The sequence below is a fragment of the Dreissena polymorpha genome, chromosome 3, assembly GCF_020536995.1.
Source record: "Dreissena polymorpha isolate Duluth1 chromosome 3, UMN_Dpol_1.0, whole genome shotgun sequence".
Taxonomy (NCBI): Eukaryota; Metazoa; Mollusca; class Bivalvia; order Myida; family Dreissenidae; genus Dreissena; species Dreissena polymorpha.
The window spans coordinates 88,828,998-88,854,374 of NC_068357.1; the positions used below are offsets into that span (position 1 = coordinate 88,828,998).

General features: G+C 34.6%; 1 protein-coding gene across 2 annotated transcripts; it reads left to right on the forward strand.

Annotated features, from left to right (window-relative positions):
• The first annotated feature begins 3,987 nt into the window (after window positions 1-3,987).
• On the forward strand, window positions 3,988-21,650 carry LOC127875201 (calmodulin-like). 2 transcript variants are annotated; one of them, XM_052420057.1, is made up of 9 exons: window positions 3,989-4,180; window positions 8,358-8,532; window positions 8,895-8,981; window positions 11,319-11,474; window positions 12,657-12,709; window positions 13,091-13,265; window positions 13,960-14,046; window positions 15,035-15,190; window positions 21,002-21,650. In XM_052420057.1, the coding sequence occupies exons 1-9, from the start codon at window positions 4,082-4,084 to the stop codon at window positions 21,034-21,036; spliced, it is 1,023 nt and encodes a 340-aa protein (XP_052276017.1). In that variant the 5' UTR covers window positions 3,989-4,081; the 3' UTR covers window positions 21,037-21,650. The 2 variants fall into 2 exon arrangements, with proteins under 2 accessions (XP_052276018.1, XP_052276017.1); XM_052420058.1 differs by lacking the exon at window positions 11,319-11,474 and having other exon boundaries at window positions 3,988-4,180.
• Window positions 21,651-25,377: the final 3,727 nt, after the last annotated feature.

Consider the following 25,377-nt stretch of genomic DNA (forward strand, 5'->3'; position numbering starts at 1 on the left):
ACGGAATTTTTCCCAATGCAAAGGGACCCGGCCCAAAATGGTGAAAAAACACTGGATCATTCAATTGAAAGTACTATTCGATAAGAAAAGTGTGGAGCGATAATAAAAGTAAAACTCTCAACTCTATTAGAAAGTGCTAAGCACCAATAACAGTTTTACGATCAATTCTGATATAGTTCAGCAAATAGAGCAATAACTGTTTTATAATCAAGCCTCATGTATGAAGTTTGGGATTTACAGCAGTGATTTAATCTGATCAATTATATGAAGCACATACATAAGTATCACTCAACTCTGATAAAAAAAAGTGTCATTCACAAACAACAGTTAGACACTCTTATAATATGCTAATCGGATACAGCAAGTTACAAAACTTCGCTTTTACTATTAAGCTTGTTAAAAGCTCTCTCAGTGGTTTAGGTCGTCGTATAATAATACAAGCAGTCGCATTTAAAAGAGACTTGAAATTAGTTGCTCTCTTGGAAAATGGGGCTTAATGCATGTGAAGTGTTCTCTCAGACTCGCATGTGCAGTCCGCACAGGCTAAGCTGTGACAATATTATCCGCTTGAATTGGATTTTCGCTAAAGAGACATCATTTGAACGAAAAATACAAATAAGTATATTCCCTTTAAGCATGTGCGGACTGCACAGACTTATCTGGGGCGTCACCTGACGCACATGCATAATGCCCCGTTTTCCAAAGCGCGGCTGCAATGTTATACTACTAGGAGATCAAACCACAATTAGCGGACCCTTCGACTGTTGTGTTCAGGGTTAGCTGCCGGATCCTCCGATTCACACCAAATTGCTTACCCGTCCTTTTCACGAGACTCTATATCGAGGATAAATAATAGTTGAGATTTCACACCGACTTCATTCCCCTAAGTCTACCACAAACACACATTTTTTTGCACACGCATACGTTGTAAACTAGAACTACATTAGCATTAGATTATTTTATTTCAAACCTATTTATTTTAGCTTGATTGCACCGAAACGCTCTCGAGACAGTATCGCATTAGATTGACGACCTCTTAACAGTCAAAGTTTAGGAGACCTTTACACTATGAATTAAATCTGAAAACAGTTATCGAATTCAACAAGTTCCAATGAAAGATATTAACCATTAATGATTTAAAAAAAATAACGAAGTTTATTTCCCTCGTGACCAATTTATATTTAATGTAATTTGTAAAAACTAAATTGTTGATCGAGATTACTGTTGTGATTTACTAATGAAGTCGTAATTTCGATGTTCTGATACTTGAACAATTATCATTCAATCATATTTCCCTGTGTGAACCGTTTTTCATAAGCATGTTATTGTTTATATCTAAATCAGATAATGAAACGTAAGTGTTTCGTTTTTTTTAACGTTTGAAGTTTTTTATTACAAGGCTTTATTTATGTCTTGGGACAAATTCCTGACACGTTAAATCATCAGGGACTATTAATGATTGATTCATTGGTCATTTTTATAATATTTGTCATAAATATCTGTCATTTTTGCGAAGAAAACATTCGTAAACAAACGCGTTTACGAATCTCCATGGAGCACGCTACAAAAACAGTTAAAATATTGTTATCACCGCAAAATACCAGCCACAATGTCGTATCTTCATTACAATCATATAGTCACGAAATGCAGTTTTAAAGTGACGAAAAACCTATTATGGATGGAAGATGGATGATAAGTTCAAGATAGATTAATAGCTCCAGGGACGTATTTGTTTTAAAATGTCAAAGCGATAGTGGTAAATCTATCACGAACATGAAACTTTACATTTAAATGGATTTCCGTGAATGCTTTGTTCAAAACAAGTAGGGCTCATCTAGTGTTATCGCACGTGTTGAAGGCATTACAGTGAACCCTCAAGGAACCAATGTTTATTTGTAGTTTATTTTATTGCATAGTTAGCGCGTGTTTAGGTATCATTGGCACCGTTGACTTTGCCATTGCGTATTCAAATGATACCAATATCTTTTACAGGTCGTATATCTGTGGAATGTTTAATAACCTGAGTTCTCGGGCGACGTTTTAAGCTACAAGATCATACTATGCCAATTTCCAATTTGTAATATTCAAGGAAAGTAGGTGCATGTTTTTCAAAGTTCATATATATTAACCCATTGAATGCCAATATGTCTGTAAAGGTGTGTAGTATTCACTTTTGTTAACTTAAATCGCGAGCAACTAGCGCTACATAAATAGGTCTAGAAATGATAATACACGATGAATTGTAATCGTCAACAGTTGTTTTCGTGTTGTTCTTTTCAAGCAGAAGCGGGGTACAGAGAAAACAGGTTTGGACCAATTAAATAAATATGTATTATAGGCTGTCTTGTCAATAGTTAAGTCTGAACTTGTAAGGTTTGAGCAAACTAAATCAAGATGAAGATGATCAGTTGATACTTGTATTGACGGTCCGTTTTATTGAAGCCTGAAGCCTTCTTGAAGAATTTGTTGGCTTCATTTAAGCCAAAGCCTCCGGGACGGTAAAATCGGCGTCATTAAAGCCTGAAGTTCACATCTATGATGATCTGTAAATATGTAAGGCCACTGATATTTAGTTTTATCAAACACAAGACAGACAGCAAGTAGGGCTTCAACAGGGTCATTTGAATCGGTAGCGGCTTCAGGAAGCCGGCCTCGCACTAAAAACACATGAACATCATTGCAATGAAACGCGGTTTCGTAACACCATTATTCACACTATTAAATCGACTGTTATTTGCTTGCTAACAATATAAAAATAGTAAAAATGATTGCAGCGATATTATTTTTAACAAAGTAAAATAATTCCAATTTGCGGCGAAACCAAGGTTTTTGTGAGTGCGTCTCAAAACATTAATATTATATTATGGTCTGAGGTTCCTTGAACTTAGCATTCCGCTCATCAATCAACATTAGGTAAGTTCAAATGCTGATATGGTAAATCATCCCAGCGCACACCAACTCAGCATTAATTTGACACTTTTAGTTATAGTCAATACTGATCTTCACCCAGTCTCATAAACGTACTTAAGTCAATATTCTGACTCAAACGTGGGTTTATTTCTCAAAATGGGAGATAAGTTAAAACACCGTGCTAAACTTGTGCGAGCACAACATTTTTTTACTCAACCGTGAGTTTGAGCAATAGTATGCGATTCAGACTATAATATAGCTCTGACTTGAGATTTTTCATGAGCTGACCGACATTCTCAATACTCAGCGTAGTGGTAACTGAAATATCAGATTCTAAAATGCGAATGTTCGGGATACTCGGCCTAGGTGGGAATATGGCAGAAATAATGTTTCTTTTAACCATAACTAATTTCCTCCCGTATTAATTGACGCTAATGAAAACAAAGTTCGATCTGATAAGCCCTTTTATCCACAGGCAAATTATATTTCGCTCAAAGAAGGCTCTGAAAAGTATAATAAATAAAAAGCACAATTCAGCATGATACAAAGGCACGAATTCGTTGGATCGGAAATTCAGAATTATGTGCATCACAAACTTTATATACGTGACGCAAACCGCAGATGATCATCACACATTTTGTGTGTGTAAGTGATATTTTGCCTTGAATTCCACATTTAAACATTTTCAATCATGATCAATGCATTTGCTTTTAAGCGCGTTTGTTGTCAATTAAATCGTTTGATGAATAACTGATTGTATTTGTAAATTACGATGCATAAATTTTGTCGAACCTTCATTTTCACTAACATTATCACCAAAAGCGGCTAGATTGAACTTTACCGGTACGCAGTTGTTTACCACCATCGACAAAGCGGGGGTTTGGGGGCGGTAGCCCCCGATACTAAAGAAATATATAGGATAAAAGGATTATAAGGTGTTGCGTTAGTTGTTATGTGTTAGGTGTTAAGGGTTAGGGTTAGGATTAGGGTACGCTGTTTGATGTTAAGTGTTGCCTCCCCAAAAAGCAAAATGTAGGCCCTAGTTTAAAACCGCGCCAAAGTACGACGCGTCATGACGTCATGTTGTGAAAATCCCAACAGATATCATACAAAACGACGGCGCGTTATTTAGAAAATGCATTTAATTAAAAGCGAGTAGGACCAACAAATAATGGGTAATAAGAGTTCAAAAGAAGCGCGACCATTACCTACTTCATCGGATGTTATTAAAACCATCGACGAGAACATTTACGATCATCTTCGTATTAAGGTATGCTATTTGTGTTAACTTTTTTAATACGGATTACGGTTTAGATCTATTTATGTCAGTAATACTGACAGTATACCTTCTTTTGGTAAAATGCAATAATATTATAAATGCATATTCGCAAGAAAATAAAGTTCGGCTATAAAAAGAATTGCTGTATGCAATTATAATTATTATACAACAAGTAGAAGAAAACATACCACCAAATTATGTTAATATATGACATAAATATAACCAAAAACAAAGAGCAAAGTAGACAAGAACATGATATAAACAAAAACAATGATATAAGGGCATTTTAAACAGCTAGTGAGCGACAGAAGAACAATAACTTTTTCCCTTTTTTCATTGCAAAATAGATAAGTTTCGATACTTTTGGATAAGATTTACAGACTTTAATGCCTTTTTTTTCGAAAAAAATCAAAGTATTAAATGACAGCCTTATTTGATATTCGACCTAAGATACCTATATATTGGACAAATACATAGAAAATTAAATTCAAATTCAATCATACCGGTAGTACACACTTTACACTCAGGATCATTGGCGTAAATGTTATTCAATCTTCCTCGTTCTATTTCAAAGTGACGAGAACACAATCGTAATCTACTACGTGCAACTCTATGCTTTCATTATCTTTGCCAGTCAAGTATGTTTCAAAACTAAATTCCGTTTTCAATCTGATATAATATTTAAGCTTACTTGGAAAATGTATACATTCAAACTAAGTTTGAGTGTTGACTTCACGGAATCTTTATTTTAGCATACAGTATAAATGTAATTAATTTTGCGAAGTTGGTGCAACCACAAATCAATAGAACCAAGTGAATCGAGTGTATCTTTGCCAGCATTTTGCCAACACAATTCGCTATCAATATTTAAAAAAACAATCAAATCAATACGGTATTCAGTGCCTTCCCCAGGAATTTGTTAGGAGCCCCGGGGGTGGGTTGGGGAGGGGTGTCCCCTCCCGACGTTGATTTTTTTTTAATTTAACGTGTCAATTCACGTTCTGTGGTGCGTTATAACTCAAAGAAAAACAGCGTCAAAAGACGTCATTTGGTGCGCTATGACTCTTCAAAAAAATCCCCCAGTCATTTAAAAATATGTTTTTTTATATTGTTTTACATCCGTTTTAAAACTTTTCCGCACAGATAGTAAAATCCCGACTCGAACGATTCCCCAATACATCCGTTTCAACCCGACTCTATTACTGAATACTTACTATTTTTCAAGTTTCTATTTATTTCCCGATAATCCCGTTTATTCCGTTTTTATCAATCTCTTTCTGGTAAATATTTACGATAAAAGCTTTCAGTTATTTCTTTAACACAAACCTTGCCATTTTTTAAGTGACTATTTATAGATTTGATGAAATATTGCCTCTGAATATGCGCCAATCCCCTGACCTGGTTGTGTGCTTGTTCAAACGCTCAATACACGCCATTTGTATGCAATAGACGCGACGTTGTACATGCTGCATAATTTTCGCGCTCTTTTTGATTGAGAAAAAGATTCGACACAAAATAAATTTGCACTGCTAATTTGAAGCAAAAATATTTAACGTTGCGGTAACATTTACATTCGGAAGTGTGTTTCGGATTAAAAACGCGTTAACATCGACTTACGGTAATGGGTTTCGGATTACAAATTTAATTATTTCCATTTGAGATTTTAACAAATATTAACCGTTGCGTTATAAATTCAACGATAATTTGTTTACACACTTTACGAGTCGAATAAATGTTTTGACGGAATTATGCATGAAATTAACGTTGTCCACAAGGATCACGGCCGGTTGCCATCATCAGTCTTCTAACTATCGATTATCGGACGAAACATTTACAAGTCTGCGTAATTAATTCAACGAAAATTTGTTAAAGCGCATTACGTGTCGAATAAATGTCAGAAAAACGAGGTGAATCAGTTCTATAAATGGACATGTTGAAATATACATGTACTGGAATTAAATAAATTGTTATCACATAATTGTAACCGGGAGTCATTTGCACAACTTACTCGGCTATAATAATTAATTGTTTACCACTTGCAATTAATTTCTCGTATTAATTATGAGTCATAGGTAACACTTGTTTACAGTAAAAAGGTGTGATGATGATGCCCGAAACCGTCTTTAATGTTCTGTACTGTACTAATTACCGGTTTTATATTACTCAAATGGTACAACTTCTTGCTAATCAAGCTGCGATAAACTCTTACTTCATGCCCGACGTCAATCAAAAATAATGGTGGATAGTTAACCCCGCCCTCATAAGCATTCGCGTAACCGATTGGACGATGAACTTCACAGTTTGACGACTGGAAAGTTACCAGATACATCCTTGTCAGCATTTAAATGACCGTGTAATGTGGCTAGAATAATCGATACGCGCGTCATGCTATTCTCTTATCAGTGGATTATCCATTACCCCATGTGGTGTTTATGGCGATTACTTGTGAAAGTAGGTACCGAGTGCTCTTTTAAAACAGGGAATATTGATACACTGATAGGGAAACTTTGATTTTTTTGGACAATCTCCACTTTCTTTTACTGAAGAATACACTGATCGGAAAATTTCAAGCGCCCCGGGGACTCTGATTTCGACATTCAAGCGCCCCGGCAAGGGGCGCTTAAATGGCCTGGGGAAGACCCTGGTATTTATGGTATTAAATACTTTATTTATCAAAGTATTGTGTGACCGCATAATTATAATATAACACTTTTTAATATTATATTTCATATTATATTTAAATATGCTCGAGTGTCGACGATAATGACCACTCACTACTATCTTTGACCTAAATCAAACGTTTTGTACTTGAACAGGGCAATAGGGTTTGGTTTGGATGTATATTAGGCTTATGCAAAGTCTTTAATTTATATGTTTAAAACAAACTTAAATTCGAACGCATACATTAGAAAGGAGATCTTGTAACGAAAGAACGAGACGACGTGTTTGACGCATATAGCTTTCCTCTGCGACCTTGCTTGTATGTAACGAATGAATGGATCCAGATGTAAGGTAATTGGTACTCGGTGTTGTAGGAACATCGTATTTAAACTTGAAAACGCAGTTCTTGACAATTGTGTAATTTGTTTGAAAAGGTAAAACATTCAGGATGTCGGCAATACAGACTAAATAACATCATTTTGCGTCAAATCTAGACAATAAATACATCCTGTTTTCACAAGTTCATTAAAAAAATATAACTCGTTATCCACCATTCGAGAATATGGCAATGATGTGAAAAGCGCGTTAAAAGGGGCATTTTCACGTTTTGGTAAATTGACTAAAAAAACATGTGTCACATTCGCAAATTTTCGTTGTGAGGAAACAGTAATACTGAACATTTACCATGCTCTAAAATATCCATTATATGCATCTTTTGACGATTTAAAAACCTGAAAATTATAAAGCGATGCAACGCGAAACGATTGAATAATTTGGAGAGTTTTGTTGTTGTCGTTATATATATTTTTTACACTACGAGGATTGCTTATATAAAGTATTAAATACATCATTGTATAAACACGGATGGCCTAGTGGACTATCACTCCAGGGGTCAGTGGTTTGATCCCAGTTGAGGGTTACTTTCTTTCTTTCTTTAATTTTATTCTTGTTTTTTTTTTTACTGAAGCTTTTTAGATCAAATGTTCACATGTATCAATGTAAAACATTTAATGCCAACTTCAGTATTTGCCAAAATCTGTGAAAAGGTCCCTTTAATGCGTGTGCGTAAAGTATCGTCCCTGATTAACGTGTACAATCCGCACATACTTAATCAGGGACAACACTTTCCGCCTAAACTAGAGTTGAGCCAAAAAGGAACTTCATGTGTACACAAAATTCAATAAACACGGAAATTTTCGGCCCGATTTGGAATGCATATTTCCTTGAGAAACAATTTTCTTCTTACACGTTGAAGCCGATCGGTATCTTGCTACATTTTTAAATAAACGATTAAAAAAAAACTACTCACCTTCTACACTTTTATGATGCAAGGCTTCTGGGCATTATTGTGCGTCGTTATCGTTTTGAATTTCGTTGCTTCGTTTACTAAAACATCTCCATAAATGGTGTCGCCAGAAATAACGGCTGTTTTATTTCTATGTATTAAATTTTTACAAATACCGTAATAAGCGACACGTTAGCGCCACACTAAGGTCTGTTATTTCAGGAGAGCGGCGTGACTGATGAGCAGCTGGCCGAGTTTTGGCAGGTGTTCAAACTGTTCGACAAGAACAATGACAACGAGTTGAACTCCAAGGAGCTGGGAACCATTATGAAGTTCCTCGGGCAGTCCCCCACGGAAAGCGACCTCCGCTGGATGCTTGGCCAAGCGGACATCAACAGTACGTCGATTATCAGTTTTGGTATAGATAAATCAGTTTTAGCTGATGCTCGGAATTATATTGGAATAATTTTATCAGTATGATGATGAAGATTATGATGATGATGATGATGATGATGATGATGATTTCGATGATGATGATGATGATGATGATGATGATGATGATGATGATGATGATGATGATGATTATGATGATAATGATGATGATCATGATGACGATCATGATGATGATGATAATGATGATCGTGGTGGTGGTGATGATGATGATGATGATGATGATGATGATGATGATGATGATGATGATGATCATGATGATTATGATGATGATGATGATGATGATGATGATGCAATCCTTACTTTCAGAAAATGGCACTGTTGAATTCAATGAGTTTGTCAAGATGATGATTTACTACCAGAAACGGATCGACCCTGGGCAACAAATGAGAGAAGGTATCTGCATGAATGCACTCCTTTCAACTGCGGCCCATTGGCTACAACGGAACTCTATCTCAGATCTTATCTTGGGCAAGGGTGGCGATGGCTACATACTTGATTTCTAGAAGTTGATCCTTATTTAATAGCTGTGAAATCGAAGTTTATATGTAATAAGGCATTGCAATTTTAGAGATTTACAAAAAAGTTCGATCATAGTTCAAATTTACAAAGCGAATCGTAGGCAGGTGATTTGAAAGTTTTGTATAGTTAAAACAATGATGAAACCTTTTTATTAAAACACATTGTTTTTTGGACATTGCATAACTTATGATCATATAATTAAAAAATTCAAAAACAATCGAAGCGTACAGCATCTACGTATATTGTCCGATGACAGAGTGCAAGTTTTTATTAATTAACAGTTGAGTCGTAGCTAAAATTAATAAAACTTTCTCGAACAGTGTGTTTTTGGGGTCGTTGTCCATTAAGTATGCAAAACGTTGGGCTTAAAAGTAAAAAAGCAGGCGGGTCTTCTTTCATGTTTATGCTTTTTAAAACATCATGATGAAATACCGAAGACCTTTGTCTGCCTTTTTTAAAAACATGTCTGCCTCTCTAAACACGTGTCTTTCTTTCAATTGTATAAACGTCTTATTCTCATAATAAATGTTTTGCTATAAAAATCTAAAACATGTATTTTTGTGTTAAAAATACCTTTCTCTCTGAACACATGTGATCCTGTCTTCAAACATGTCTTTATTTCGAAGTGTATGTCTTCCTCTTTAAAACATATTTTCCCTATTAAAACATTTGTCAGTCGATAAGCTAGTTTCCCAGGCGAACATCCTATTTAACTACCGCAGGTAGAGACGATAATCATGTTGTAATGACCAGCTGACGCTAATAACATATTTGCAAGCTTGCGTAGTCCATTGCCCAAGTTAATAAGTTTATTTTTGTTCGTTTATGTAATTGATTGCTCTTATGGGAATGCTTTAAATTCGTGGGCTAAGACTAAAGTTTATGTTCAGTTTAAGAACAAATAATATTTAGTTATTCTTTGTATTGCAGTATTTTCCTTATTCTAAGTTGTCGAAATTCTCGCACAGGACTAATCTTACAGGCATCTCTTAACGGTTACGCATGAGAAACTACATTTCTTTTTTGTTCTATATAAAATATTCAATATTTGATGTCAGTTGTCAAAATTAATAAACTCCTTTCACATACTTTCACATCACTATCAATGGTTTGAAAGAGAATGATAAACAATTTCGAAAAAAATGCAACAACAACACAGCATCTACATGCGCAGTGGCTGGGAAGATGAGTTGAATCGATAAAAATATCATTTTCAGTTAAACATGTTTAATATTTCCACCTTCTTTTAGAAATGAAATAAAAAGGCTTATAATTTTTTTCTCTCGCGATATTGACATAAACGTTATACCACGGTATATCATAAAATGACCAATATTTCGCAAATACACGTACATAACACTTACACTAGACACTAAGTGGTAGAATAATAATATGCCATAACAGCAATATTATGTTAAACGCATCCCTTATGTACATGATATTCATGATTCTATGAATAATTCACTACGGTCTTTGCGTTGTTAATCAAACTATTTGCCTATTTGCGAAATAACCACACAGAGCTTCGGCATGGAGACTGGCAGATTGATCATGAACAGGCAAAATAAGTGAGACTGTACACCAATCAAACAAGGCAAAATAAGTGAGACTGTACACCAATCAAACAAGGCAAATTAAGTGAGACTGTACACCAATCAAACAAGGCAAAATAAGTGAGACTGTACACAAATCAAACAAAGCAAAATAAGTGAGACTGTACACCAATAAAACAAGGCAAATTAAGTGAGACTGTACACCAATCAAACAAGGCAAAGTAAGTTAGACTGTACACCAATGAAACAAGGCAAAATAAGTGAAACTATACACCAATCAAACAAAGCAAAATAAGTGAGACTGTACACCAATCAAACAAGGCAAAATAAGTGAGACTATACACCAATCAAACAAAGCAAAATAAGTGAGACTGTACACCAATAAAACAAGGCAAAATAAGTGAGACTGTACACCAATCAAACAAAGCAAAATAAGTGAGACTGTACACCAATAAAACAAGGCAAAATAAGTGAGACTGTACACCAAGAAGTGCAAAGGCTTTTTTCTTTTTCCTTTTGCTTACATATATACCTTAACATGCTACCACAACCTATCCTTTCAACTGTATTTTATAAATTACATGAATCATGCACCCAGAGCTTCTTCGTTGCGCATATGTAGCCAAATAAAATATCGTCTGCATCGTCGCTTTTCTAGCATTCCGTGTGTTCGACCGAGAGAACAAAGGTTTCATCACCTCGGCGAAGTTTCGTGACATGATGACAAATCGCGGCGAAAAGCTCACGAACCAAGAGATGGCTGAGATCATGCAAGATGCGGATCCAACAGGTGACGGCATAATCGATTGTGAAGGTACTGGAATTTGAAACTTCAAGAATTGTTAGAATGTATACGCTGTCATTGTCTTATAATAGTCGCGCGACGTAATATTTCGTTTTTCAAAGATGCACACAAAACAACTATGGCCGCATTATTTCTTAATGTTGCTATGCTGTTTTCATAAACGAAGTCTTACTGTTGAATTGTAGCTTACAGGATAGGTCCAACCACGCACTCTAGATGAGATCCGTGGTCCAACGTATTGATAGGACCAGTGAAGACAGAATAAACTATAAACTTTTCGTGCACTTCTCTCTTTGGACAAAATATATACGCTCCGTGGTCCAACGTATTGATAGGGCCAGTGAAGACACAATAAACTATACAAATTTCGTTCACTTCTTTCTTCTGATAAAATACGCGTGACCGTTCCACGATGAAAGTCGATGACGACCATTGTTGTATTAATGCGTGTGTTATGTACGTGTTAGTGTATTGTGTCTCACGCTTCTTAGCTTTATCGCACTTGTTAACAATTGGTTACTTGCCATACACAACGAACAATAGTAACGTTTCTTTCTTGCTCGTACAGCTGAAGTATCTGACTGATTTAAAAACGACCTTCTGAAGTCATGAGATTTTGAAGGCCGTAATTACGGTTGTAAATTATATATAATTTTATATTTGACGGAATAAAATGCTATAGTGATATTGCTGACGTTACCAGTCTCTCTCTCGCACATCGTAATGTTATGATATACAATATTAAGCGATGTAATTGCCTTTGGTTTTAAAGTAAAATGTATTGCCAATGTTTTATGAGAATCATTAATGGATTAAAGCATATCCTATTGAAGCTGCTACGTTTACTGTTGAACTAGAAAACGACGTCGAAAACCATAATTGCAATCTTAATAATTTAGTTGTTATTGCTGTTGATGCTGTTGCTGTTCTTGCTCTTTGTCTCTTTCGTCGCCTTCTTCTCCCTCTTCGTGTCATTGATCTTTTTCATGCTAAAGATTAAGTTTAAATTTGAAATGGCTTGTTTGCCACATTTGCTATTGTTCTTACGGCTGAAATAAGTGTTTGTGTCGTCATTTTGGTAAAAGTAAATTTGTTCATAACGTGTATTATATATATTTTGTGGGAGTTATTTTTTGTATGTTTTACAATATCTCCACTCGATATGGTCTTTCATGCCGTTTACACTTTCAGAATTCATAAAGTTGTTGCGTTCTCCACCTCCGGACGAGTCCAGCAAATTTCAGGTTTATGAAGTCTTTTATTTATACATGTATCTATAAAAATACTTCAGTTCTAATATAATATAAGATAATATTAGGCGATAAGTAATTGCAAAAACGAAAAAAAAATGGCGTGTTTTACGCTACGCTTTATAAAAACGATGATAAAGTACGTGTTTTGGCGATCACGCTTAACTCGGCAGACAAACTTGTACTTGACATGAATGGATTCAGATCAGAGGATTATGCTACACGATATTGTAATGGAATCATATTTAAACATGACAACCCAATTCTTGAAAAAAGTATCAAAAGGTTAAACTTTGTTTCAACTTATAAAGATATATGTACTATATTCACACCCAACCTCAAACATATTCCTCACAAAAAGGTCTGTTATTTAAGGCGAGCGACGAAACCAATGAGCGTCTGGCTAAATTAAAGGAGGTGTTCAAGCTGTTCGACCGGCACGCATTGAACACCATCAGCACCAAGGATCTGCCTGCCATTATGACGTACCTCGGGCAGTCTACCACGGACAGCGACATCCGCTACATGATCAACTACACAGAACCCACCAGTACGTACAATGCAGGTCTTTTGTCAGATATAACCGCTTGAGCTAAAGCTCGGTATTATTTAAGATTAATATTTAGATATATTATATTTAAAGAACATAGCGGGTTAACTGGTTTTTTATACTGGAGAGCAATTTCAAAATTGTAAGTACGCTCAGTTATTAAATTGTATTATGTTGGGTTTTATAAGAAAATTCGAAAAAGTTTACGCATGGCTATGAATTATAAATCATCTATATTAAACAGTAGAATAAATACTTAGATTACTTAAACCATACCCCACAAAACCACTTTCGATCGATCTTATCTTAACATCAGTAAAATGAGGCATTCGAATTCGTATCTATTATCGAATCCTTGTTACTATTATCGAATCCAATTAGCAATTACTTTTCTTGTCTTCATGTACATTTGCATATTTTCCCTCCACGAGTTCGCTGTTTCATTATAGTATTACGTGTATAATCGTTTAGAAAGCGCCCTAAATCAATGAGTGAGTACACTTGCTTTGATTTTTTTTGAAGCGATTATTTAAAAAAAGTGATGTTATGGTGGTATTATGATTATGACTATAATAACAAGGAGTTGAGAAGAAAAAAAGGAGAAGAAGACGAAGAAAGTGACGATGCTGACGACAACGATTATGCTTTTGCTGATAATGATGTTGATGTGGTTGTTTTTATAAATTGATTTCAGAAAAGGGCTTTATTGAATTCGATGAGTTTGTCCTGATGATGAACGCCCACAAGCGACGGACAGAACACAAACAACAAATGAGAGAAGGTAACTGCATCCATAAAATCCTGTTGAACGAGACCTATTGGTTCCGACAAAAATTACTGAGTCTCAAACCTTGTCTGGGTCAATGGCGTCGATGTAACATGTCGGCTAAACTTGTCTGAGGCAATGGTGTCAATAATACATTTCGGCTGTGAACTTCATTGAGGAATACTTCTTATGTTTAGTGGGCCCTTATTTAAAAGCGTTAAAATCGTTGTTCATATGTTGTAAGGCATACAAATCGAAGAGATTTACCAAAAAGGTTGAGAATAGCTCAAATTTTGAAAGCGAATCAGGATATTTCAAGTTTTCGTATTGTTAAAAGAAACATGAAGACGTTTGATCAAATCACATGTAGTTGTAGCCATTTATTAATGTATTATCACATCATCAAAGCAATCGTCATGTATTATCAGTGAACGCTAGCAAAGTGTAGGTAGTTATTTATCAACAGTTGAGTCATAGTTTATATTGATAAAACTGGAACTTGATGTAGTTGGGCTGTTGCCATATCTTGCTTAAGATTTAATAAACGATATTTTTCGAAGTATGTTGACCCTATTTAAAATTTGTAATCAGACAAATCGCGGGTCATTTATTAAGCAGTTATAGGTCGTATTAATCGAGCCGTCAATTATCAGAACGTCTTTATAACATAAAAAAATATAAAGGTGTTTATGTGTCTCTGGGAACATGATCGTACTAATAAACTAATTTACTATGCATTCGAGATTCATGGAATTACCGAAAGTCTGCATTACTACCGAGAAAAACGCATTATGTTTGAAATCTGATACCACGGAAGTAGTAACACATAAGACTAAGATGAACATGAAGAATTCGTTGAAAAACTAATTTCGAGTTGCTTTTTTATCGGATTATATACATATCGATGTGGACATAATATGTATACAAACGGCTGTTCTGCCACATATTCTTTTTCCATAAACTTGAACGGAAAATAAAATATTTCATATGTCCTCCTTTCCAGCATTCCGCGTCTTTGACAAAGACGACACTGGCTTCATCAGCTCGTCAAAGCTGCGTTACGTGATGACAAACCTCGGCCAGAAGTTCACGGACCAAGAGGTGGCCCAGATGATACGAGATGCGGACCCCAACGGCGACGGAATGGTCAATTATATGGGTACGGGCTTTGAACGCTTTCAGAATTATTAGAAATCATACTCACGTTTTGTCTATAAATAATCGGACAACGTAATGTTGTTATAAGGTTTCAAACGTTTCGTAGGCTTTCGCAATATTTTAAATTAAAACTATTAAATAAAAATCTCTGATAAATAAGATTTTATTCTTAAGGAGTTTGATTATGAAGATCGAGTAACATTCATTTTCTGCTTATGCCCGTCAAGTCCTAGCTTGCCTTCAAATGTGTTATTTAAGATACAAAAACGATATTCTTTTATTTTGACGCATTCCTATGTATCGCACAATGTCGCCTTATGGTCGCTAAATCATTATAAATGCGATGATGGGCTTCATAAATCTGTACAGGTATGATTTGTATTAACAAATCCTCAAACTTATCCCGCCCTGTACCTTTAATTGTGGGACATGCGAAAAAGTGTTGAAGGAATGGATATAAGCGAATGGTTTTAAAGTATCTAGATTATCCCCTGTTTCGTTTTTTTAAAGAGTTTTTTTAACAAAATGATCAATTTTATAAAAACTAGGAGACCAGTAAGTTTTTTTTGCTGTTCAATAGTATGTGGTTCAGTTGGTTTTTTGTTTATTGTTAATTGCGGTAAGCACATTGGTAAAATTGCACACACTATTATGGCAGAGTTTTCTTATGGTGCTTCGCTTTTCTTAAAACAAAGCATCACGGTTAAATAGTAGCACACACACACATGTTCCCTCGTATTGAATCGGCCCGTGAGGACACAATGAACTATTAATGTTCGTGTATTTCTCTCTTTGTTATACTGGAGAAAATACAAGTGGGCGTCCCACTATCAGGTTGCAGCTGAAACTTCACATATTTACGTTAGCCAACGTATCTTATTTCAAAAAGAACTTCTGACGCAATAAGATTCTGAGATCGTTCTTTCAGTTGTAATAGACCTTGAGCTGCATTATGACCCTGCTCCCACCAGGTGGAATTTTCAATGTTATGTTTTTCTTAACTCTCTAGGTAGTTGGCATTCCCTGGCAAAAGCTTGCAAAATTCTGTTGGGGCTTTACAGAGTTATGGGACTTTGAAACGCATACTCCTTATTTTGCCTTTTTACTCTTTTCAATTTTCAATACTGCTGCTATTTATTCTTTTAAAGCAATATTGTTGCTAAATAACTGATGCACAAACATATTCTATCGAAATTAAACATTGTGAATGACAAATCTACCTTCATAGTGTATCTTTGATACACACACATTGTAAATATCAACATTTTACAAAAGAATTACGTCCCTCTGTTTGAATCTGTTCATTTGATTGAATTTCTACAGACGAAACCAAAGTTTTGACTTTCAAAATGTCATTAAATAGTTAATTGAATTTATTGCTTAATTATTTGATCAGTTTTGGTAAATCAGAAATACTTTTTAATGTATTTTTCAAAAATAAGTTATACTTTAGCCGAAATATGATGTTCTATCAACTGTTATGTTTTCATACTGCAGGATTTGTACTGCAAGGAATGCAAGTATCTTTATCACACCTCAGGCTCTGTTGATAAGTGAGCTCAATTGGCTCTATATATTTGTTCCAAGTCTTATTATAATGTTCACATTTATATAGCTTTCTCTATTTATTAGAGAGAGCTATATTAATTGCCATATTTATTTATTATTTCCAAGAAAATGTCATAGCTGTGTCTGCTTGAAATAATACAGACAGCACATACATTCCAGAGCAATTTTCATTTGAACTTAATCTGTGAATAAGAGAGGATCAAAATAATATGTGCAAAAGTAAACACCGTTTTATTTTGACAATATTGTGAGTCTTTTGGGAAATTATTAAAATAAAATACTAGTTTAGAAATATACATTATCATAATTAAAAAGTTGTTTTCTATATAAAATTAATCTTCCGAGTAAATTATATACAGTCAGAAGAGTAATTCTACTAGAACTAGTGAAATCCCTCCTACGTGTACTATTTAATTTTTTATACGACTTTCAATTAAGAAAATGTTCAATGAAATAAATATAGGTTTCTAGGCATATTGTGCCTTTTAAAAATGAAGTGTAATAGTATTCAAATAGTACTAGTGCCTGTAAAGTGGTAGAAATTCTCTAAATTGTCTCTATTTAGAATCTTATTATGGAAAAGCATATTAACCTAAAAATATCATAGAACTTGAAATCTAGCCATAAGGGGGGACTATGTTTTGTTCATTTTGAAAGTACAGTAAAGGAAGAGGTGCATTTACTTACAGATTATAGTTTACAAAAACTTAAAGATGTAGCAAAAACAAGGCCGACATACAACTCCTCAAAACATAGACCAGAATACTTTACTAGTAATCTGCCCGCACAATTGGATTTTGAAAAAACATAGAATACACAGGTGAAATTACCAGTTGTTCACCAATCCAAGTCATGTTCCAAAGCGGGTACATTCATTACCTGATACTGATTACAATCAGCCCTCTACATAAAAGTACATGCGTATATCCTTAGATGCTACCAGTAGCTCTGTACTGTTTCCAGTCGATAGATGCATTTTCAAAAAGTATTATCAAAGTTAAGGGCTTCAAGCAAAATTTAGGTAAATATGTTACAAAATGTGCTGAAGAATCAGGTAAGCTATCAGCGATTCAAAAGTTGTATTGTTTATCATCTGGTGTTCCTGCTGAACCTAAATCAGCTGCCAACATTCTTAAGGCAGTTGATATTGGTTGTACTGCTACGGAAGCCTTTATCACTGGTGGTCTCATTGAAAAGAATTTTTTGTTACATGATCCTGTCATGCGAAACAAACTTAAGACATTTGCTACATCCGAAGTGAGTAAGACAATCAGAAGTTCTAGTAACAAACTGGCACAAGTTAAAGCTGAACGCAACATATTGGCACAATTCAGAATGATATTGATCTTAAACGGAAACTTTCTTATCCACTTTCTCCAGTACCTTGATCTTTGGAAACAGCTGATGGAGTGCCAGTGAAAACGGATAAAGCAAAGCTTTTCAAATGTATGGAGACAATTGAACCAACACCAAATGGTGATGCTACCAGTATCATTGATGGCAACGCAGTACTACACAGCCTGGTGCCTGATACCTTTGAAGAAGTAGCCAAGATGGTTATTGGTCACCTTCCAAAGTGTGGTCGTGATTTTGTCACAGATATCTATCATGAAACTGCAGTCAAATCATCACCATTATTTATATTGTCAGGTGCAAAAATCAAAACGCACAGGGAGTGGGAAAGTTTTCTTTCACGCGATTTTAACAAAACACAGCTTCTAAAATTACTATTGAAACAATTGAGCACTGACAAATATGCAGAAAATTTTAAGGATCGCCAAATGTAGAATGTTCTTGGTGAGTGATACTGTCTGCTTACAAGATATGACGGACTGATAACTGAGGTACTTCCAGACCAATCTCTGTTTTCGCCTAAAGAGGAAGCAGATACAATAATTATTTTGCACTCCATGCACATAAAATAATTTAAACCTGGCACCAAAACCATAATTGAGAGATCACCCGATACAGATGTATAAGTGCTTCTTATTAGGTATTGGAGACAAAGTAGGCGTTCAATCCTATTCGACATGGAAACTGGAAACAAAAAAAGACTCATCGACATAGAAAAGATTGTAAAAACAAAGGGAAATGACTTTTATTCACTGATACACGCAATTCACAGCTTTACTGGTTGCGATACTGTGAGCGCATTTGTGAGAATGGGGAAAGTAGGTCTAGTAAACTTCTCGAGAAAAATACAGACTTAATGCGTACCTATGCCAAGTTTGGTGAAAGACAGGAATGAAGTGATGACTTGTTGGTGGAAATACAGTATTTTGTATGTTATATATATGAAAAGCAAAATTACTCAGATGTAAATAAGCTCTGGTCTGAAACTTTTTGTAAGAGAAGTGAGATCAAAGGTAAAACTCTAAATCATGCGACACTATTGACTTAAGTTTGCTACCTCAATGTAAAGCAACACTTAACATGCACACCAGACGTGCTAATTACCAAACATATATTTGGTTACACGCCCATGAAATATATTTCTGCATGCCTGATGTTCAAAATAGTGGCTGAAAACTTGGTTACAGCGGAATCAAAATTTTTAATACTTACGTGTGGACTGATAGTAACATTACCCACAGTGAGCTAGGGGACTTACTCTGTACAAAGTTGCAAGAGGATAAATTCAATCAGGATGAGGATGAAAATGATGATAGTATTGAAATTGACAATTTGCATGATGAAGTGTTGATGATCAGTGATATAACTCCTGTGTCCTAAATATGAAAATGAAAAAAAAGGCAAATCGTTAGTTACACTTTGATTTGAAAGTATATAATAATAATAATAATAATTATTATTATTATTATTATGGTTATTGTTATTATAACAACAAAAGCACCGCATAGCGGGTGCCAACGCTCGGCTGTGGGTGCAGTTTAGTAGCTGGATGCACTGTGATTTAAGAGCCTATGTTAAAGTTTTATATTAAGGCTCACAATGACCTTGACCATTGACCTGGTGACCCAAAAATGGGTGTGGCGTATAGAACTCATCAACGTGCATCTACATATGAAGTTTCAAAGTTGTAGATGGAAGCACTTTGATTTTAGAGCCAATTTTAAGGTTATGGCACGGCGCGGGCGGCCGACTCCGGACGGCAGACGACGAGCTGGCTTTTACAATACCTCACGTTTTCTCCAAAAACAGTGGAGCTAATAATAATAATCATCATCATAATAATAGTAACTATATTCAAGATGATACAATTATCAGGTTATACAAATTATTCTAAATTGAGTATTAATCGGTCTATTATTTGCCTGAGAGATGAATTCCTATGTAAGCTATCATTTTATCATCATTATTATTATCACTATTATTGTTATTATTATCATCATGATTAATAATTGTTACATTGATTATTGTTATTATTTTTACCAAGCTTGTTGGCATATTGTTTGATAGAATAATGTGATCATGATCTGAAATAATATGTTTGCCACACAATAAGTATGTTAAAGGAATATGTATGTGAATCATATACAAATATGTGTAAAATATATATGTGTCACATATATTTTAATAGAAAATATTATTAAATAAACATAAGAGGAAGGCTTTGAATGATTACAATTTTTTTTTTATTAAGGAATGTTAGAATAAGTTGTTTTCTTACTAAGTTTGCATTTTGAGACTCCGGGGATGTAGAGGATTAAAAAAATAAGGTTTACAAATTCCCCCAGGGTGAGAGCAAAAGTGTTCTTGGCTCACGGCCTATAAAGCATATCTTGCATTTCCTCATTGACCGAATGAAAAGTTACCGTTTCGTTGCTTACGTTAACAAAACCTCGCCAAAAGATCCTAAGGCTATCATAAAACATGTAAGCGCTGCAATTGCCAATATATTGAAAATGTCATTTTTAAACATTAGTAGTATTACTTGTATCATGAGAATTACATGTGCTTTAAAGCAAAGCCTTATTTAAAGCTGCTACGTCAACTATTTAAAAATTAAACGAAATATTTTGTTGCAATTTAACAATGTTGTTCTTCTTATGCTTCTTCGTCTTGATCATATTCATGAGTGTGACTATGATGAAATCTTAAATTGTTTGATTGATACCTTTGCTATTGTTCTTACAGTTGTAAATAGTTTTTTTGTAAGTGTTGCCAGTTTGGTTAAAGTACGTTTGTTCATTACGTGTCCTGTTCTTTTTGAGACAATGATTTTGTTTCTGTTTTACGGCATCTCAACCCAACAGGTCGCCAATGTCGTTTACAATTTCAGAATTCATCAAGCTACTGTGTTCGCTACCTCCTTGACCGGGTACCAGACACTATGCATATCATCTAATGTACGCCGCAACTCAACTACTTGAGTGACGTCAATGCGCACGTCTTCTGGGATGTTTTCTGGGATGTGTTCTGGATTGTTTTTTCCCGATGATGTTTATGTGAGAATTCATCATGTTGACGTGTTCGCCAACTAGGCCGTTATGAGACGCTAAACATTTCCTCGTATTCATGATGCAATTACATGTAATTGGGTGACGGCAGTTCGCGAGAATTGTGCCAGGGTTAAAATGTGGCATTATACAAATCACAAGATCTTTATTAATGTTTACTTGCATATGATCAAATTGCAATGTTTGTAGAAGAAGTGAGCTTTTTTATTGCACGTGTAATTTAACTGATTTATTGAACTCTTTAATTTATGGGGCGAAACAGGTTTGAAATGTTTAAGTGTAACAAGTTTATATTGATAACTATACTTGCTGTGTTTGATCAGTGTTCGTTTCAGTAAAACATTTATCATGATTGATTTATATTAAACGCGTTTTTTTCCATGTCCGATAGGTTTTCATCTCATACATGTTTCTAATTACTTGCATATTGTTGTAAATGTTTACCACCAATTAATAAATAGTTCAACGGTATGTTTGTTTATATCATGGTTTTATATCCGCATCCAAACGAAACCATAAAATCATGTAAAGGCATCGGCTTATTGAAGAATTTGGTAGAATTTGAAGTTGAGAGCAAATATATTTCCTGACAAGCCATTTATTTCCGAACCCACTCTGCCATTATTATATTGTATTTTTCTTTTCAATATTAATATAATTGTATAAAGTGTATCATATTTCAAATCCGAGACCTGTTTAGATCATGCACAATTCTGGTTCATTAATCTTTATAAGACAGGTTTTAGAGGTCTACTCCATACCAGACCGCTATTTATTTAATGCTTTCCGGTGGTTTACAGAGAAATATCAGTAAATTAAAACTGATAATTTCACTGTTTACTGTGAAATGACGTCATTTTTTTTTACGAAATGACGTCATTATCCCAGCGAAATTCTTTAGTTTAACTCTTTAACATAGAGGATATTGTTGGATTCGGTGGATTATCGATTTTAATTCACGAGGGATCATATAAAATATTTTTTTCTATGATCACGAGTGAATTAAAATCGATAATCCACTGAATCCAACAAATTTTCTTTTTATTTTAAGCTTATTTCACCGTTTATATACATTGTTAAAGAGTTTAACTAAAGAATTTCGCTGGGACAAAGGCTTCATTTCGTCAAAATAATGACGTCATTTCACAGTAAACAATGAAAATTATCGATAATTTTCACTGATAATCAGTTTTAATTCACTGATATTTCTCTATAAACCACTGGAAAGCATAAAATTAAATGTAAATAAACTGGGGAAAAAAGCATAAAATAAAAAGAAAATTTGTTGGATTCGGTGGAATATCAATTTTAATTCACTCGTGATCATTGAAAATATATTGTTTGTTATGAGTGGCTGTGCCACTCGTGAAAATATTATTTTCTATGATCACTCGTGAATTAAAATCGATAAACCACCGAATCCAACAAATATCATCTATATTATCATAAAAAGAATACTCTCATACGGATTTTAAATATAGATATGTCTCTTTTTGTATGCATGAGAGCAATTTAATTATTAAAAGAAGCACATATCTCAAATTACATGGCTAACAGCTCCCGCTAATAAGTTTAGCGGATGGTAAAATCCAGATAAAGAGATAATATTACTACTAATTAAACGCTAATCACTTACTTACTACTATGGCTGGAACGTGAGCGGCATTTAATAATTAAATAAAAGTGATAAAGGGTATAAAACGGCAAAAAATACCTGTTTCGGCACGGACGTCGCCATTACGACTTCGTTTAGATCATCACGTGATTACCCCGTCTGAATCACATTTATTTTTGCGAGTAAAAATTGACAAGGGTTTTCAATATATTTCTTATTTTTTACTTCAATATTGAACTGTTTGTTCTTAATATTTTATTTTACTTTCTATAGCCATAGTCATATCGGCCATACGATTCATTTATGACATGCATTACCTATGCTTCCGTGTAATATAATCAATACGATTGTTTTGTCTTAAACATGTGTAAACGTGTGCTTCACAACTCTAATGTGACCATACCAAGATGTTATGTACCACGAAAACGTCATCATACACCGCATAGTATTGCCAACTGATTTGTGTTAATTTTTTTTTAAATCAGCTATACCATATGTAGAACCAAAATGCGTAAGCACATAAAACGTTTTCATCGTCCAAAATATTATGCAAACTTTAAGCATAAAGTCTGACAATTAAAGGCCCCGATGAGTGATGTGTGTATATTAATTCCATCAGCGTTTATTGCGAACGAATAACTTTTCAACGCTTTAGTGCATTCTTGTCAGATATTCAGACGTTTCATTCAATCAAATTGCACCAGCATAACCAATAATACAGTTGGACTTCGTGTGTATGCGCTTCAAAATTTAGATTCTTGCTCGTTACACGAATTTTCTAAGTTGTCGTATGAATTCCCTAACAAAATGTCGCGACTAAACACATGCAAGTATACCGCTTTTTCATCGTAGAGGACGCTTGAAGGCATGTTTATAAACATGTACAGAAAAGGGACTTACATATTTAATGTACGCGTACACAACGTCTGATAACATGGTGGTTTAAAAAATCAAGCTTGCATGTAAGGATTACGTCTTTGATAAAATTATCGCCCAACCAAGTTTAAGATATATCTTACACTAATGTACAATCGCAATTCTAGTATTGTAAAATACCAGTAATTTATTATCGTAATGATGGTGCCATTAAGTTTGATGACATGTCGTTATATCTGACAAGTATTCTCTAAAATGCATCTTAAGTGCTGAGAAGTAATTCGTTCGCATTCAACTCTAGCGGAAAGCAAATCTTTAAATCACTCAACAGTTTCTTTGTAGCAGCCGCTTGTTTCATATTTGGAATAATATTAACGGCAAAGGAAACGTTGAAGAAGACAGTTGTGCTAATTAATTGTTATACTTGTTAAATAATGCAATGTTTTCAAATTAAACCAAGAAGCCACTTATTTTGAGCTAAACATTTTTGCGCATGTCAAATGCTTGGTTTAATCAAAGTGCTGAAGGCATTGACTTTGTTCGCTGTTGTATAATCTTAGACGCAACTCAGTTTTCAAAATTATGTTATAGCTTTTTATATCGCAAGTTTGAAATGATCACAACCTATTCAAATTTATAAAAAGTGTGTCTTAAAACGCAGGTCGAGATGTGTGTTTTTTTCAAATCATTGATACAGCTAATCAGTGTGCACATGCTTATCTTATTTGACATGCATTAAACACCAGAGAAGCAGTATAAAAGGGCCACAAACTAACAAAATGTCTACTTTTCAGTTGTACACTGGTGTGTAAACAGCAGAAAACAAAAATGATTATTTTCATCATATTTAAGTTTGTGTTTAATATTTTCCAATGAAATTTGGCATACATATACTTTAGTATACAAACAATATGTAGGTGTAATTTGGTGGTTGAAAGTTATATAGTTATTGACTTACAGAAAAAGTTTTTTGTTGTCTGCTTGAAATTAAAATTTCCCTGGAAATGCTAAGCACCGCCCACTTGAAAGTTTATGAACTTCTCTCAGCCAGTAGCTAGCGAATGACTCAAATCAAGTTTACATGTAAATACAGATTCAACAGTGTACCAAATGCTGTCTGCTCAAACACGCGTTTATATTTATAAACACTCTAATGTTAGCAGCAAATCACTGGCAGATAAACCCAGCCTACTATTTAATGTTGGTTAATATTTTACCACCGCAAAATCAGGCAAGTGAGATCCGGCTTTTAAGCCCGTTTTCCCTGAACGCAGCCAATATGTACAGATTTCAATGATAAACACTAGACTGGCCAACGTTGTCTTACTACAAGTTGTTAAATACACTCTATGTACTGTATCAGTGAGAACAGGTAGATGTGGTGATTAAAGCAGACGCTTTTAGCATTATCGTCTACTAAAGTTTACTGGAGTTATCCACACAGGCAGTCACGGGTTACGGTTCCTGCCGTACCTAAGCCCATACTGATCCATTCTGATTTGCAAAATTGCGTCTGCATTATTTGTGAGCTTCGCTCACAAATAAAAAATAGGACTAAAGGCATACAATTCATATACACATACTTAAACAACTTTAAATACTAGTAATTACCTGCATTACGAATACTTCCTGATATGCATTACGATAACCTTGGCTTTGTCCATTATGATGTCACTTACGCAAATCTTAGTCGGTATCGGTATTTAT